The following is a 15,847-nucleotide window of genomic DNA, read 5'->3' on the forward strand; positions in this document are numbered from 1 at the left end:
GAGGCTCTTCCACAGACCTAAAACCCTTTATTTTGTGCGCCCCACATGGAAAAGGAAATCGTCTTCTGCCAGTCACACATAGACTTCTATATGGATGACTCCGGACTGAGCTACTCTCATCCAATCTTCTCGATATCTGGAAACATGAAGTCTGGAAAGCCCCTCCAGGTGCTTGTCAGGAACTTCTTCCCCTACTTCTACATAGAAGCCGCTAACGGCAAGGAGTACAGGAAGGAGGACATAAAAGAGTCGATCCAAAGGCTTGATGTCAAGGCAACTGTGCTAGAGGTCGAGGCTGTTATGAAGCAAACCATAATGGGATACACAGAGGGCAAGAAAACGTTTTATAAGGTAACCCTCAACACGCCCCATGCCTCTGCAGCCTTACGGGCATTCCTAGAAGGCGGAGTGGTTATTAAAGGCGAGAAGGTTCGATTCCGAGTCTATGAAAGTGGATTTCCCTTTGTGTTGAGATTCATGTGCGATCTTGGGATTGTTGGGATGAGCTACCTCAAGGTGAACAGTTATGAGGTTTTAGACAGTGAGAATCTGACTCTGAGCACATCCTACGAGTCCTTAGAAACACTTCCGCTTACAGGAGTGTATGCAATTCTCCCGCCACTCAAGATCTTAAGTATAGACATTGAGTGTGTAAGTGCAGGGAATTCGTTTCCATCCTCTAAATCTGATCCCATAATTCAGATAGGGAACACCTTGATGCTCTTTGGGAACGAAAAGCACGAAAGCCAGGCCATCTTCTGCCTGAAGGAAACCACTGGGATTCCTGGCGCCAGTGTTCATTGGTATGACACAGAGAAAGGGCTTCTGGAGAGTTGGAAGAAGTATTTCATGGAGGTCGACCCTGATATCATCGTGGGATACAACATCAAGGGATTTGATCTTCCTTACATCCTTGACAGAGGAGAAATCCTAGGAATCAACGACTTTTCGATTCTAGGAAGGTCAAAGAAAAAGGCAAAGACGAGAGATACAACAATGTCCAGCAACATGTTTGGCTCTATAACCACTACGGAAGTTGAGATTGATGGAAGACTGATTATAGACATGATGGTTGTAATACGAAGAGACTACAAGCTGAGAAGCTACTCGCTAAACTCAGTCAGCATCCATTTTCTGAAGGAGCAGAAGGAAGATGTCCCTCCATCCTCCATTGGCGAGCTCCAGTCGAAAGACAAGGATTCCAGAAGGAGAATAGCTTCCTACTGCTTAAGAGACACAGTACTTCCGCTCCGCCTGTTTAGTACCTTGAGCGTTCTGATCAACTATACCGAGTTGTCAAGAGTAACAGGCGTGCCCATCGATTACTTCTTCACTCGAGGAACAGCCATCAAGATGTTTGCACTTATCTATAGAGTGGCCGCAAAGGAGGACTTTGTAGTTCCCGAGGTCGATCCGTTTGAATCAAACAGGACTTTCGAGGGAGGGTTTGTCATTGAGCCCAAGAGAGGATTCTACAACAAGCCTGTGTCTGTGATGGATTTCACCTCTCTGTATCCCTCTATAATGATAAGCAACAATCTTTGCTACACGACATTGCTTACAAAGGAGCAGTACAGGGTCCTCGGGGGCATCAGGACCCCGACAGATAACTACTTCTGTAGTGCAGAAAGGAAAAAAGGCCTTCTTCCAAGGATCCTAGTTGACCTGCTTGAATCAAGAAAGAAAATAAAGGAAGAGCTGAAAAAGGAGAAGGACCCGGCATTAAAGGCATGCTTGAATGGAAGACAGCTAGCCGTGAAGCTCTGTGCAAACTCATTGTATGGGTTCACAGGGGCGTCGAAAGGAAAGCTTCCTTGCTTCGAGATATCCCAGAGTGTAACGGGATTTGGAAGGGAGATGATCAATTTCACAAAGAACTTAATCGAGGAGAATTTCTCGAAGAAGAACGGGTATACCCACGACTCTGTTGTGATCTATGGTGACACAGACTCTGTCATGATAGATTTCAACGAAGAAGACTTGGGGAGGGTTTTTGAAATGAGCAAGAGGATATCTGAGTTTGTAACCAGTAAGTTTGTGAGGCCTGTTTCTCTGGAGTTTGAAAAGGTTTATTATCCGTATCTGCTCATCAATAAGAAGAGATATGCTGGATTGCTTTATTCTAATCCAGACAGTCCAAGCAAGATAGACACCAGGGGGATCGAGACTGTCAGGAGAGACAACTGCGGGCTTGTTAAGGAAGCTGTCGAGACGGTTCTTGAAATGATTCTCTACCAAAGGAATGTTGAGAAGGCCAAGAGGTTTGTTAAAGATGTTGTGAGGGATCTGTACCTAGGAAAGATAGACCTGAGTCTCCTGGTGATCTCGAAGTCATTGACAAAAGCAGGAGACAAGTACGGGAGCAGGCAAGCACATGTGGAGTTGGCAGAGAAGCTTAGGAAGAGGGATGAGAGTACTGCACCGGTGCTTGGAGACCGGGTTCCATATGTGATAGTGAAGAAGGGGAAAGGAATAGCAGCATATGAAAAGAGTGAGGATCCTGTGTACGTGCTCGAAAACAACCTTCCGATTGACACAGAATACTATATTGAGCAGCAGCTGTCGAAACCTTTGAAAAGAATATTCGATCCGATCATGGACAATGTTCACGAGCTATTCAAGGGAGACCATACAAGAGTCATGCAGTCAACATCTCTGAAGGGGCCCATTAACACGTTTCTGAAGCCTGCGGATGTTTGCATTGGGTGCAGGGCAGAAGGAAGGATAATATGCAGCAACTGTACCAAAGACTTCCATGTGCATCTTCAGAGAATGCAGCGGGAGGTAGAAGACAAAAAGGAGAGACTGAACGGGTGCTGGGTGGAATGCCAAAGATGCCAAGGAAGCATCCACAACCAGGTACTGTGTGTCAACAGAGATTGTCCGATCTTCTACATGAGAACAAAAGTAAAAAAGGAGCTGATTCCTCTCAGCGAGAAGCTTGGAAAGCTAAGGTCCTTTTCCTGGTGAATACAGAGCAGACCAATAAATGGAATCTTATGGCACTTTTCTTTCTAGTTTAGAAAAAACCACACCATCAGGCACCTCTTCTCCGGATAAGAAGTTCGTAGAGCAGCATGCGCATTTATTGAAACAATTAATATCCAATGTACTTGATACCCATTCTCTTCAAGGAGTGCAGGATGTCAGAGCACGTGATTGTCTTTCTCTTGGCATGTGTGGCATAAATACATGCAATCGAGAGTGTATCCCTGATGTATTCTCTTGCTGCATTGTTTACTTCCTTAAAGCAACCGCCTCCGACTCTTCTTACACCTGCCCGTCGAGCAATCCTTCTTATCGCAGGCTTCGATATGCTATCCGTCAGCCCAGACTGCTTCCTGTGTCTCTTTGCAATACCTTTTGCTGCCTTACTTTTTCCTTTAGCACCAAGATTCTGGGTATTCATTTAGGGGATTCTGTTTTGATGTTTTATAGTTTTATTTTTGGCGGGGAGGTTCCCTCCAATGTAATTGTCCGATTCAGAACATTCTAATTTGGATGTTCCGAGCACTCTTCCTGAGGAGGCCTGCTTGCCTCATCAAATAAAATATATGGGAGTTTCTGAATACCAATAGGATTGCCCTGCCTCCACAAATGACATCCATGTAAGCTGTGCTTTACACTGTATCGAATGCATTCCTACCCGCCCTGCACCCATGGCTCAGCTGCTTTTCTATCGCATTTGGCGCGAAAATCTCCCGGCAAATAAAATTATAAATATGTGTTAAGCGAAAGGACAAAAATGTCAAGGACAAAGCAAACAGCTTCAAAAGCACTTGGGGGAAAGGCACCGAGAAAAGGTGTATCCATGAAGTCGATCCAATCCTCTGGATCCTCGTCTGTCATGGCCAAGAGAACAAGGTTTAAGGCTGGAGCTCTTGCTCTGAAGGAGATAAGGAAATACCAGAAGAGCACCGACCTGTTAATAAGAAAGAGGCCATTCCAAAGGATGGTTCGGGAGCTGTGCAAGGGGGGCGAGGGCATAAGGTTCCAGGCCTCTGCAATTGTTGCTTTCCAGGAGGCTGTCGAGAATTTCTTGACAAACCTTATGGAAGATGCCTATAGATGTGTTCTTCATGCAAAGAGAGTGACTCTAATGCCAAAGGATATTTGTCTTGTGTATAAGATAAAGTACGCAAACATTCTGTATGCAGCTCTTGATTGAAATAAAGCATCTTCTTTACTTGTTGTGCGGCCCCTTCGGCCGAAGACGGCGAATGAAATATTCAGAGTGTGTCTCAGCCCTCATGGGAGATACTGTTTACATAGTCCATAGGCAGCTTGAAAGGATACCAACGATTCCGGGGGATGCCAAGACAGTTGATCTAAGGCGGAATAACATATCGAGAATGGCCTTGAACAGGGCTGAGCTTGTCGAGTATCTCGATCTTTCCGATAACAGAATAAAAGTGATTTCTGACCTCGAGAATTTACCGAGACTGAAGGTGCTGGATCTAAGCTACAACTTGATATCGGACATCTCGATACCCCGCATGGGCATTGAGGAGCTGTATCTGATTTCAAACGACATCTCTGCAATCCACGGGCTGGACCTTCCCCGAATTAAGAAGCTGGACATGGCTGTGAATGACATATGCAGGATTGAGAATCTGGAGAGCTGCATTGCATTGGAGGAGCTCTATCTCGGGAGCAACAGAATAAGGATAGTGGAGGGCTTGGAAAGGCTGACGAGCTTGAGGGTGTTGGACCTCCAAAACAACGAGATTGAGGCGGTTGATTGCTCCATGATACCCAGTAGTGTCGAGGTTCTTCTTCTTGGGGAGAACAGAGACCTCAGAGCATTGGAGAATATAGAGCACCTTCCTCGTCTCAGGATTCTTGGATTAGAGAAGACAAGTATATCTGAGGGCATAGCAAGAGACGGTCTTACTGTTTGGAGGTGATTCTTGGAGATTTGGCAAATAAAAATGAGTTCCTTGCTTTGGAAGGTACAATGCCTACTTTTCTGAATAAGGATACCACCAAAACATTACCCATGGAGAGGCATCCTGAAAAAGAAGACAGGAAAGAACTGTTTGACATTCTAGGCCTGATCAAGAGATCAGATGAGTTCTGGCTTGAGGATGACGACAGAGTCAGTTTAACTAACAGGTTTGTTGTGTAACCAAAAGGGAAAAATTAAAGTAGCTTTCTTATGAAGATGTTTTCGAAGTGTTCTACAACATTGTGTCCTGATGAAGAAATTTCCTAGAAAAGCCATCCCATATGTTATCTGGAAGGTCAGTCTTGAAGTTTCCATTTCTCAGCCTCAGAAAGAGTGCTTCGGAAAGCATTGTCCCCAGGGTTGCACTGTCAATGGCTATGCTCAAGCCCATTAGTGTCATAATGCCAAAGGTCCTCAGCGACAATCTATATAAGGGAGCAATGGCACTCGCAACCTGTCCATTTGGAGTCGGGGACAAGATCAAAATTGATAAGTATGACGGGGTTGTTAAAAACATAAGCTTCTGGTATGTAATGCTGGAGAGGGGAAAGGGCTATGTGTTTATCCCTACATCTCACATGTACAACACCGTTGTTGAGCTATTAAAATAGTCTTGGCCCAGGGCCTTACCGAGATGAAGTCTATGAATGGTAAATAAATAGGGTTTATTCTCTTGTTCTTTCTCTGGGTCTGCACTTGACAATTGCATCACACTTAACTATCATTTGCGCAGCCTCGGATGCGGCTTTGATAATGCGGTGCTTGATTCTGAAACTGTCAATCACCCCGGCTTCTTTCATACAGCCTACACCTCCACTCCTTACATTCACCCCGTAGCTTACCTTTTCAGAATTATGCTCTGCTCTTAAATTTGCCTTTATCTCTTCTCCGTTGTATCCTCCATTATCTGCAAGTATCTTTGGAATTTGCTGCAAGGCATTTGAAAACGCCAAAATGGCCTCACTTTCAACACCAGGAACCTCCATGGCATAATTGTTCAGTGCAACAGCCATCGCCATCTCGCTTGACCCTCCTCCGTAAACAACACGCGGGTCCTCTTTTATTTTTGAGAGAACACATAGTGCATCGTGGACACTTCTTTCTGCCTCATCCAGCATCTCCCTTGACGATCCACATAAAACAATGGTACTTGCTCCACCTCTCACTCCACTGAACTTTATCACTCTCTCGTTCCCAACATAGACATTCTTGACATTCTTACATGTACCGTAGGAAGACTCGTCTATACTGTCGAAGGTGCTCAGTATTTTCCCCCCAAGCACATTGGAAAGCCTTTCAACCCCATCGAAGTCTGCATGCTCGATCGCCTGGATTCCTTTTATCCTCAAGAGCTGGAGAGGATGGTCGTATATCAGCTGTCTGTTGATGAACATGTTAATCCCATTCTGCGAAATGCGCTCGACCTTCTCCCGAACCTTGTCCTTCTCCATCTTTTCCATCTCCTCTAGCTCGCTAACAGAAGACACATTGATCTTTGCACCAAATATCTTGATCTTGTCCTGATCCATGCTAGTATTAGCTATCAGGATCTTTGGGTCATTTACTTCCTCTATTCTAATGTCCTTTTTCAGAAGAAACCCGTCGTCAAGATACGAGTCCTCAAGCTTTCCAGAGCACTTGATTATCTGTATAAGATTTAAGTCGCTCCTCCCCTCAAGATTTTCAACAGCATTGACGCAAATATCGCAGAACTTCTCCAGATCATACTTCAAGACCTTGGAGCACAGGGTAGTCCTAACAAGCTTGGCGAGGTCTTCCTTGCTAGGCTTAAAGCTAATCTTGTCCAGCGTCTCCTCACACTTTGCCTGCGCCATTCTGTATCCCTTGAGGATCTTTGTTGGGTGTATCTCCATCTTGCTAGCCTCCTTCACAAGTAAGCTTGCCAGAATGGCAACAGACGTTGTCCCATCTCCTTCCTCCCAGTCCTGCCCGGTGCTTGAGTCAATCAATATCCTAGCAGATGGACTGTCAATCATAAGGTTCTTGAGAATAAATGCCCCATCATTAGTTACATTGACACTCTGTCCCTTCAACATCTTGAGCATCCCCTTCGGCCCAAGCGTCGTCTTCAGTATGTCGCCCACAATGTCCGTTCCTGCAATAATAGTCCTCTTTGCATCGTCACCTTTTTCCTCTGTGGTGCCTAGATTTGCGTGGCTGAAGATGTTCATCCGGGGTGAAAATTTTGTTCTTCTTGTAAGCCCATGAACGAGGAATTCCTAGTGGCTCCGCTTGTTATGAAGCCTACAAGGATATACAACTATACCCAGCTAATAGCATGCCTCAAGGTAAAGCAAAAGAAGCTTGCAAAGTACAAGGCCACCATACAGCCAACGCCCCTCAAGAATGTCCTCAGGCCGAAGCAGTGCAGATTTGATGTGGAGGACGTGGTTAATGGGTTTCTACATGAAAGGCTTAGGTCTAAGCAAAGAGAGCATGAGAAGTCTGTGGGAAAGGTATTTTCACAGTGTGTCAAGAAACACATCAAGGAGCTGAAAAGAGAGAACGATCTTTTTGTTGTTGGAAGCAGCAAGATCAGTGGAAAGATCAGGGTCTTGGAAGAGGTGTTTGATAAGGATGCCGACGACAAGGAGGGGGTCCTGGTCTCCAGAATGGGTGAGAAGAGCAAGTACTTTGACGATGCCTTTCTGTTTGACATGTACATGTTCCTCAAGCACTCAAGGCCCTCGGATAGCTTTGACCAGGAAATCAAGTTCCTTGGAGATGAATATCTGAGGTATGTGGAGAGGTTCTTAAAGGAGAATGCCGACAAGATCAAGGAGCCTCTCAGGGGGAACGAAGACAAGATCTCGGTATTTACCAAACTTCGCTACAGTAAAGAAGAGTATGGGCTCGAGGTCTACGAAGGGAGGTACATGTTTGCGGAGTTGTATACTCTTTTCAGATGCGGGCTCCTGGACTCTGTGAGGAACCTTCTTGAGAGGTTCCACGTTTTTTTCGAACACATCTCGCACAGGTTCAAAACGAGCTTTGGAAACTGGATGTCCACAAAGTCAAGGCCTGCCGTTCCTGTGAAGATAGGGGGGGCTGACGACCTCTTCAAGGCATTTCTCCTTGGACTAATGGACGAGAGAAACAGGAGGATGGATGAACGGATTATTGGTAGCATTGAAGACTTTGTGTGGGTGTACTTAATTTCGATGAACGAAGGGGGGTCTGCTTCTGAAGTCCTGAAGATGTTCAGGAATTACCAGAATCCAAAGGGGCTTTTCCTTGCATATGTGATGCTAAAGGACTATGACAAAGCGATGAGCTTGATGTTCAAGGGAGACTTTCCCATAATTCCCTCGTACTTCATAATGAAGACCCTTTGCCTTCGATGTACAAATAAGAAGGTGTTTGTGGACTTTGTGTTCTTGGCAGCCTCTAGGTTTTCTTCAACGCAGAAAAAGGTTGAGCTCATAAGCTCTCTAAAGGCTACAATAGAGGGGTACTATGATATAGTTCCTGAGATGATAGTCAAGATGGAGCTGTATGATGTTCTTGGAATTGATTCTGGGGCCTGTCTGTATCTCGATAAGAAGGTCAACCAAAAGGTCATTGAGATATTGAAGGGAAAGAACGAGAAGAAGAAGCTGATCAAGCTCTACTATCTTATTGATGACGAGACGCTTGTTGTAGACCTCATTAACGAAGCCATAACCGAGGCGATTCTCTCTGACACAGACATAGATGAGTATCTTGAGATTATTGAGTACTATGAGAAGGTGGAGAGTACGAAGCAGACAAGGGTGATGGCCGCCTTGAAGAGCTTCTACCTATTTAAGAAGAGCCCTTCCTCCTCTACTCTCGGAGCCACACCGTTACTGGACCCTGACTTTGACTTGAGCAGCTTTAAATATGTTGTTGAGAAGATATTCAAGTCTGCGTGTGATGTTGTGGAGAAGGTGGGAGACAACGAGATGGCAAGAACGCTGTTTAAGCTTTGCGGGGTCCTTGGGCTTGGAGAAGAGATGTCTGGCTATGCAAACAGGCATCTTGTACTACTTATATGAGGCTCTTTGGATTAGCACGTGGTAAATTCCCTGCCTGAGATAACCCATAGGCTTATGAAGTTCAATTCTGCAGATTTTCCCATTATGAACAGGATGGTAGTAGCTAGAGAAGATGGAATACATTATGAGATTGAGAAGAACAGCCTAGCAGACACATGGGACAGGCTATTAGAATACTACAATAAAAAGATTTTGGAAGAGCACAAGGAGGAGTTTGAGGAGGAAGAGCTTTATAGGATGCTCTGTAAGGCAAGGATTGAGGTGGAGACAGGGCAGAAAGTGTACGAGCTGGTTGAAAAGGGAGTACTCGGGACATACAAGGTGAGGCCACGGAATGTAGACAGATGCGAGTTCAAAGGGTTTATTCTGGATGCATGCATCAGACTGCTGAAGAAGGGATGTTCCGAGCTAGAGGATGCGATTAAGAAGGAAGAAAGAGTGTGGAGGAGTGTGGAAGGGATTGGGGTGCCTACAAAGTTGGTGAGTGGAGAGGTTCGGGTATATGTAACGGACACACAATACCTGGTTGCAAATGAAGAGGGGGGTTATGTGTGCTCGAATGACTGGAATCCCCGTGGACTAACATGCAGCATTAGGTATATGGATGTTCACCTTGAATGCTCCGTGCTTCCAAAGAGTGGCATGAACATGGTTGACATGGCCAGAGAGTACTTTCTCGAGAGGTCGATTATGCAGGAATTTTCGAGGAATGATATTGAAATCAAGATAGCAGAAGTAGAAGAGCCTTCTGAGAAGAACGATGCAATCTGTGCATACGTGGTAAAGGAGTTAAAAGAGGGAAAGAGCATTAGAGAAATATTCTGTACAGTAAGCCTCTACCTCTCAAGAAAGCTTGTCGACATTATTGTATCTAACTACAAGAGATGCAAAGTCCTGAAGTACAGCGGCAGCATTCTTAGGGATGGGCTACCTGAGGTGTTTTTTGTGCTTGCTGGCAATGATGTCATCAAAGTTGTAAGGCACATTCCAGATAGATTTGAGATATTTGTGAATGAGATTCCAGTGAGGTTCTTTCGAAGGGCCCAACCGATGCAAGTACCCTTCTAGTCACATTCCCTGTGCTCTCTATTTGTATGGATATATCCCGATTGAATAATAAACTACTTCATCTTACTCATAGTTCTGGATGCTATTATCTACTTTGGTATTTGTGGCCCAGATGATAAGATGTGTCTACACAGTACAGAAGCACAAAAAGCTGAAGACATGGATTGACGGCTTTGTAGAGCACAAGGGTAAGAGGCTCTATCTGTACAACTCTGACATGGAGAGGATAGATAGCATGCTAGCACCTGCTTTGGATAATGAGATGGAAACATACAAGTATCTTGTGTATATCGACTCTTTTGAGGATGTTGAAGAAGACGAAGCAAAGGATCAAGACCCGACACCAGACATCTCTGAGTTATCGAAGAAGGAGGCAGGAGACGAACATAAGGAGGAGCCTCTATTACCAAGAGGAAGATCCGGAGAAGAAATAATAGGCCTGTTTGGAAAGTAGAACATGGTTTTTATTATCCAATAGTTCTTTCAATGCTACTTTCAAATAAAGATATTGTTTTTCCATCTATACCGTTTAGCTTCAGCTTGCTTCTCTTTTCAAGGACATACTCCTTTTGCTCGTTGATCTCAAATATTATCTTCCCTACAATCTCCTTATAGATGCCTATCCGAAGCTTCTTGAGCTCGCAAATGACAACGCTTGCAAGCTCCGGAAACCCAATGTTCCTTGAAAACGTTGACATGTGTTGCAGCAAGAGAGATCCGGCCTCTTCTATGACAAACATCTGGTGCTCCTCGCTTTTTGTCCTTTCTGCATCCGGGACCACCATATCATAGTTTATTCTCCTTCCGCTTGCCACAAGATTCTTCACAGATATTGCATTTCCCAATATCCTAAGGATGTAAAAAGACAGTGGAACATAGAACTTCGATCCCACAGCAGACTTGATCACACGAAGACAGAATATGGAGTGTGGATAGTCCTTATATGTCTCCATCAAGGCCACTAGAAGCTTGGTATAATCTCTAAACTCAGAATGCCTCCTTAGGCATTTCCCTAGAACTTCGCTTATAAATATGATTTTGGCAAGATCCGGGCTTTTGCTACTTATATATCTCTCCAAGTACAATATCTCATTCCCTGTATCCTTCGGACTTAACACATAGTTCTTGATGTCTTCAGCAAGTGTCGATGGTTGGGATGTGTACAGTTTTGAGAGATAGCTCTCCTCTAGACCCCTTTCATTATCCATTTGTACCATTTAGGGATTGAGAAATATGCATATATGATTTTGTGGGTATTTCATTTTTCAGAATTGCCTTGCTTTTGTGGACAGGAGCTGCCATCTACCCCCAAAAGCCACGAAAATCGTTGCTTTAAAGCTGTATCGACAATCGCAGCCAGAATAAATGCCACACGCCAAGAATCTATGAATTTCCCCGCACCAGGACAAAGAACGCCCATTCCTCTTACACCAAGTAAGGAGGCCTCTTCACAAAATCTAGTATCTAGTGACTAACTCTATATCTCTCTATTCTTTCTCTCGGGAATAGGAAGGCAGCCAGAGTACCGATCTTTTCACCATACCTACGGATAGAGACGCAAGGAGAGCATGACGGGTACAGAAGCAAGATGGCCTCTAGTGAAGTCATCAAATCTCTGAACCCCTTGATGATTGAAAGTTCCGCAATAAAGAAGTTTATAATTAATTACTTCATTGAGCACAGCCAGGAGGATATTGATAAGATGGCTGGGAGCATACACAGCTATATTCTCAAAGGGTTTTTGATGAATGAGCTGGTGTGCAACATGAAGTCTGGAAAGTATGGCCGCATTTCGAAGGTAGGAGGAGGAAGATATACCATGATGATTCAGTCTGACAATGGAGAACATGAGGAGAGCTGCTATTTTTCAGACCTTGCAAGAAAAGATGATGTGAGCGCAAGTGGAATAAAAGGATATCTGCTTGGGATAACGATGGAGACGCCCTTTGGCAGGGTCCTGAAGGAGAATGCATTCCGAAGCATAAAGGACTCCACGGAGGTGGTGAGGTGTAAGGTACCCCAAAATCAGTGCCATGGAGCAATGCGATCATCAAGCAAGGATTCCCTGAGGCCCCTAGATAGAGAGAAGAGGCAGGAGATGGTGCCTTGTTCGGAGGGTGGTGAAAATCAAAATAAACTGTCGAAGATGTGGGATGGTGGATCCAAGGCGATGGAAGCCAGGAACAATAGGGTTTCTGAAAGGCCCGATATAGGTTTGATCTTAAATATGGGGGATGGCCAGATGCTGAGGATCCCAGGATTTGGGAGTTCGGAAGTTGAGTTGATGATAAAGATCTTTGGGGTGTTGATGAACTTCAGGTCTTTCTTTGGTATAGAGAGAATAGGCGTGAAGGGTCTGGGTGATGCTATCATTGACCCTTTGTACGAATCTGATATTATTTCTAGAACGCATGAAAATCTGATTGAGATGCTAAATGCAGAAATCAATAGCATAGGAATGGATGTCTTCATCGAGAATTCCAGGCCATGCATGATGCTGGCTTCTGAGTCTCTGCGTTTCCTGAGAGAAAAAAAGCAGGACACACACGAAGGCACTGGGAATCCTTCGAAGCCCCGGGGACCTAGAAAGAAAAACTGGAAGCCGGAGCTAGAGAAGTTTGTTGAGAAAATCTCCGACCAGGCAGGGATAGACATTTCCTACATCATACCTTGTGTTTTCGCAAAAGATTGTCCACTAAGCCAAGAGGAAATAAGAAGTAGACTTGTGCTGCTTGAGCTATTGCTGAACATGTTCTTCACGACTGAACTTTTCAGAGAAGCTATATCAGAGAAGATGAAGGAGTCAAAGGAGCTCGAGAGGAAAAAGAGGGTGCTTCAGATTGGACTCAAAAGGTCTGGACCACAGTCCTCGGACGCCGGAGCACCTTCGGATATTCCAAAGGCATCGGAGGCAAGGAAGGAGCTTGCAGATACGATGGAGAAGATATTCCGGTTACCTACAAGTATTGAGATTGGGGAAATTGCCGGAATCAGGTTTTTGAATCTTGACAAAAGAATCTATGCAGTTAAAGAAGGAGACTACTATCCATTGAGTAGAGATGCACTGTTCAGCCTATGCAAGAAGTACCATAGCAAAAGCAAGAGTGAAAAGAATGTACTGGCAAGTATAGAGCACCATGTAGAGATTCTGGAGAGCTATCCATGAATCGTTTTTTGTTTACATACTGTATTTAGGAGATATAATTTAGTTTTACATTTTAGAATAAACAACTAATACAGATGGACAGGCAAAGATTCTCAAATCTACTGAAGGATAGCGAAAGTGCCGTACCACCTGACCATAGTATGAACTTGGGGAAGCACGCCGTGATGGTCAGGGACCTCAAAAGAAAGTACTTTATAAATAAGGTTACACTATTAGATGTTTATGATTACTATAGAACGCCACTATCGGTATACACATCGCAGAAGATCCGGAATGTGTTTATAACTGTATCCCTGTGCCTAACGGTTTATTTTGCATCGAATATGGATGCGATTAGAGGCAGCAGAATTCCAAGGCTTGGGATGAATTTCTCTTCTGCAACGCTTGTGGTGGGAGGTGTGTTTGTTGTGAGAGAAGCTATTTCTTATGTGATAAACCTTAAGAAGATGATATCTGTATTTTACATATACAAGTACATCCTACAGGAGAGCATAGACAACATAAGGTTCAAGGACGTAGTTGAGGGAGTAATCAAGTTAGAGAAAGAAGTCCACAACAGAGACCTTACGGGAAGAGGCTTCCGAGACATTGTGAACCACAACAATTTCCTTTTGCTCTTGATGATGAGGAAATTCCCCACGATATTTCGCCCGGTATGCTCTAGGTTTCTTCTTTATGTCCTCCATTCCTACACCGAGAAGATAGAGGACGGGCATATAGAGGAGATCGGCGATGAAATGAGGGTGATTTCCGCAGCCATATTTCTGCTGTCGCCCATCATCTCGGCCTTCTTTATTCTGTACTATATTGTGAGGATTATAGAGAAGTCTCAAAGCAATGCATTTTATGTGCTCAAAAAAGCCCACAGGCCATCGTTCAGGTATTTTATGTCCAAGAGAAACGAGTATCCTCACGAGACACGGAGGAAGATACAGAAAGGCACAGACTATCTGAATGCATTCTTTCTTGCAAAAAAAAGAGATTGCATCGTGAGAATCTGCTCTGCAGTTTCCTTCTTCTTAAGCTGCCTTGTGTTTCTAGCAGCATATTTGATTCTGAAGACGGCGCTTGTGTCCAGTCAGGGCTTGAACGGGGTCTTGTATCAAGACATAGTCCTCTTTGGAAAGACAACAAATATAATATATCTCTCGTACTTCATAGGCGGGATATCCTGCTTCCTAAGGTGCCTGAACTTCGACTATGCAACAACAAGCCGCCGCAGAAAGTTTGTCAAGTGGTGCATTCTCATGGAGCAGAAGGACCTACTTAATTACTCTGAAAGTCGGAGACGTCTGGCCGCATTCATGTCCAAGTTCTTCGTCCCTCGTATATATTTATTTCTGATAGAAATTTCCTCTCCGTTCATTGTTCCATTCCAGCTCGAAAAGCTGAGGAAGAACCTGAGGAGAATCCACACAATGCTCAATTCTGCAGACGTATGGGAGGAGTGTCTTGGGGGAATCCAAAGCAACAGAATTTCCGTCCTGGATCTATGAGATTAAAGAGTATATATAATGACACAATACTACACCATCTTCTTTATTGTGGTCATGTCTCCTAGTCCAAGAGACTTGAGCTTCTCACTTACTGCTGACTGCTTAATAACATATCTATTTCCAAATCTCCTTACAAATGCCCCAAGATCCTTCTGGGAGGGCAGCTCCCTGATGAGTTCCTGAGAAAGTTCTTCTGGAAACACCTCACGCTCCTCCAACGGAAGCGAGATCCAGGAGGGTGAGAACGATGGAGAGATACTCAGCCTGCAAGGGGGAAACGAAAGAGACGGCCTTTTGCTTGGCTTTGACAGCTCTCTCCTTTCAGAATCCAGCTCTATCCAATCATAGTTGTCTTCCTCTTCTTCAGATTCCTCCTCCGTGCTTCCAATGGTTTCTGCATCTTCGACGTCTTCCCAGTCAGACTCATGCTCATAATCTAGGACCTGTGGAAGCTTTGCAAGGCTGTTTCTTACATGAAGCTTGTCTTCCCTAAACCCGTAGAAGGGTGGCTTCAGCTGGCCAGAAAACTTGATGAAGGACAATCTCTTTGGATCCCGTATATTCCTTCTTACACGCACCGTTGAGCTTATAGGACTTGTAGGTGTACCGATCATAACATCTCTGTCAAAGCATATCGGCGAGAACTTACCAAGCATATCTGCAGAAGGTTTCTTTCTGTCCTCTATCTTAACAAACCTCAATATCCCTGGACTACTGGCTTCCTTCTTTTCTGCATCGGAGGATGGATCAAAGGCCCCCTCATGCTCAGGCCTTCTTTTCCTTCTACTTCTCAGCAGTTTTCTGATATTCTTAGAGACCAGTGCAGGATCCTTCAGAAAATACACGCCTCTGACATCCTTGCTCCTTCCATCAACCATCTCAATCCTGAACTTAGACTCGACCAATTCCTTGAGGGCCTCTATCCTGTCCTTTCTTCTTTTCGATGTCCTCTTGTACGAATATAGAACCTTGTCCATCCAATCATAGTCCACCTCCCATTTGCAGTCCACCAGCAAAGCCAGAAGATCCATGGGGACCTCTTCTTCTTGGCTTTTCTTCCACTCGTGCAGAATCTTTAACACTGTTGGATGGAATAAAACCTCCATACCCTCTTTCAAAAAATAAAATGATA

At 44.5% G+C, this 15,847-nt stretch overlaps 13 protein-coding genes across 13 annotated transcripts; 9 read left to right on the plus strand and 4 right to left on the minus strand.

Annotated features, from left to right (window-relative positions):
- Nucleotides 1-45: 45 nt before the first annotated feature.
- On the plus strand, nt 46-2,970 carry EHEL_090430 (DNA polymerase type-B delta catalytic subunit; the record flags this gene model as incomplete). The annotated part of the gene is made up of 1 exon (XM_003887870.1): nt 46-2,970. One exon carries the CDS (start codon nt 46-48, stop codon nt 2,968-2,970), a length of 2,925 nt encoding a protein of 974 aa, XP_003887919.1.
- Nucleotides 2,971-3,097: 127 nt separating this feature from the next.
- EHEL_090440 (histone H4) lies at nt 3,098-3,409 on the minus strand (the record flags this gene model as incomplete). Its single annotated transcript, XM_003887871.1, has 1 exon — nt 3,098-3,409. The coding sequence occupies one exon, from the start codon at nt 3,407-3,409 to the stop codon at nt 3,098-3,100; it is 312 nt and encodes a 103-aa protein (XP_003887920.1).
- A 336-nt stretch (nt 3,410-3,745) lies between these two features.
- EHEL_090450 (histone H3) lies at nt 3,746-4,168 on the plus strand (the record flags this gene model as incomplete). Its single annotated transcript, XM_003887872.1, has 1 exon — nt 3,746-4,168. The coding sequence occupies one exon, from the start codon at nt 3,746-3,748 to the stop codon at nt 4,166-4,168; it is 423 nt and encodes a 140-aa protein (XP_003887921.1).
- Nucleotides 4,169-4,250: 82 nt separating this feature from the next.
- On the plus strand, nt 4,251-4,907 carry EHEL_090460 (uncharacterized protein; the record flags this gene model as incomplete). The annotated part of the gene is made up of 1 exon (XM_003887873.1): nt 4,251-4,907. The coding sequence occupies one exon, from the start codon at nt 4,251-4,253 to the stop codon at nt 4,905-4,907; it is 657 nt and encodes a 218-aa protein (XP_003887922.1).
- A 322-nt stretch (nt 4,908-5,229) lies between these two features.
- Nucleotides 5,230-5,559, plus strand: EHEL_090470 (uncharacterized protein; the record flags this gene model as incomplete). Its single annotated transcript, XM_003887874.1, has 1 exon — nt 5,230-5,559. The coding sequence occupies one exon, from the start codon at nt 5,230-5,232 to the stop codon at nt 5,557-5,559; it is 330 nt and encodes a 109-aa protein (XP_003887923.1).
- A 54-nt stretch (nt 5,560-5,613) lies between these two features.
- EHEL_090480 (T complex protein 1 subunit beta) lies at nt 5,614-7,140 on the minus strand (the record flags this gene model as incomplete). Its single annotated transcript, XM_003887875.1, has 1 exon — nt 5,614-7,140. One exon carries the CDS (start codon nt 7,138-7,140, stop codon nt 5,614-5,616), a length of 1,527 nt encoding a protein of 508 aa, XP_003887924.1.
- Nucleotides 7,141-7,173: 33 nt separating this feature from the next.
- Nucleotides 7,174-8,985, plus strand: EHEL_090490 (uncharacterized protein; the record flags this gene model as incomplete). Its single annotated transcript, XM_003887876.1, has 1 exon — nt 7,174-8,985. One exon carries the CDS (start codon nt 7,174-7,176, stop codon nt 8,983-8,985), a length of 1,812 nt encoding a protein of 603 aa, XP_003887925.1.
- A 54-nt stretch (nt 8,986-9,039) lies between these two features.
- On the plus strand, nt 9,040-10,053 carry EHEL_090500 (uncharacterized protein; the record flags this gene model as incomplete). The annotated part of the gene is made up of 1 exon (XM_003887877.1): nt 9,040-10,053. The coding sequence occupies one exon, from the start codon at nt 9,040-9,042 to the stop codon at nt 10,051-10,053; it is 1,014 nt and encodes a 337-aa protein (XP_003887926.1).
- Nucleotides 10,054-10,165: 112 nt separating this feature from the next.
- EHEL_090510 (uncharacterized protein) lies at nt 10,166-10,507 on the plus strand (the record flags this gene model as incomplete). Its single annotated transcript, XM_003887878.1, has 1 exon — nt 10,166-10,507. One exon carries the CDS (start codon nt 10,166-10,168, stop codon nt 10,505-10,507), a length of 342 nt encoding a protein of 113 aa, XP_003887927.1.
- A 13-nt stretch (nt 10,508-10,520) lies between these two features.
- Nucleotides 10,521-11,270, minus strand: EHEL_090520 (uncharacterized protein; the record flags this gene model as incomplete). Its single annotated transcript, XM_003887879.1, has 1 exon — nt 10,521-11,270. One exon carries the CDS (start codon nt 11,268-11,270, stop codon nt 10,521-10,523), a length of 750 nt encoding a protein of 249 aa, XP_003887928.1.
- A 410-nt stretch (nt 11,271-11,680) lies between these two features.
- Nucleotides 11,681-13,219, plus strand: EHEL_090530 (uncharacterized protein; the record flags this gene model as incomplete). Its single annotated transcript, XM_003887880.2, has 1 exon — nt 11,681-13,219. The coding sequence occupies one exon, from the start codon at nt 11,681-11,683 to the stop codon at nt 13,217-13,219; it is 1,539 nt and encodes a 512-aa protein (XP_003887929.2).
- Nucleotides 13,220-13,293: 74 nt separating this feature from the next.
- Nucleotides 13,294-14,715, plus strand: EHEL_090540 (uncharacterized protein; the record flags this gene model as incomplete). The annotated part of the gene is made up of 1 exon (XM_003887881.1): nt 13,294-14,715. One exon carries the CDS (start codon nt 13,294-13,296, stop codon nt 14,713-14,715), a length of 1,422 nt encoding a protein of 473 aa, XP_003887930.1.
- Nucleotides 14,716-14,744: 29 nt separating this feature from the next.
- EHEL_090550 (uncharacterized protein) lies at nt 14,745-15,821 on the minus strand (the record flags this gene model as incomplete). The annotated part of the gene is made up of 1 exon (XM_003887882.1): nt 14,745-15,821. The coding sequence occupies one exon, from the start codon at nt 15,819-15,821 to the stop codon at nt 14,745-14,747; it is 1,077 nt and encodes a 358-aa protein (XP_003887931.1).
- Nucleotides 15,822-15,847: the final 26 nt, after the last annotated feature.

This window comes from Encephalitozoon hellem, chromosome IX (genome assembly GCF_000277815.2).
Source record: "Encephalitozoon hellem ATCC 50504 chromosome IX, complete sequence".
In the NCBI taxonomy this organism is placed as follows: Eukaryota; Fungi; Microsporidia; family Unikaryonidae; genus Encephalitozoon; species Encephalitozoon hellem.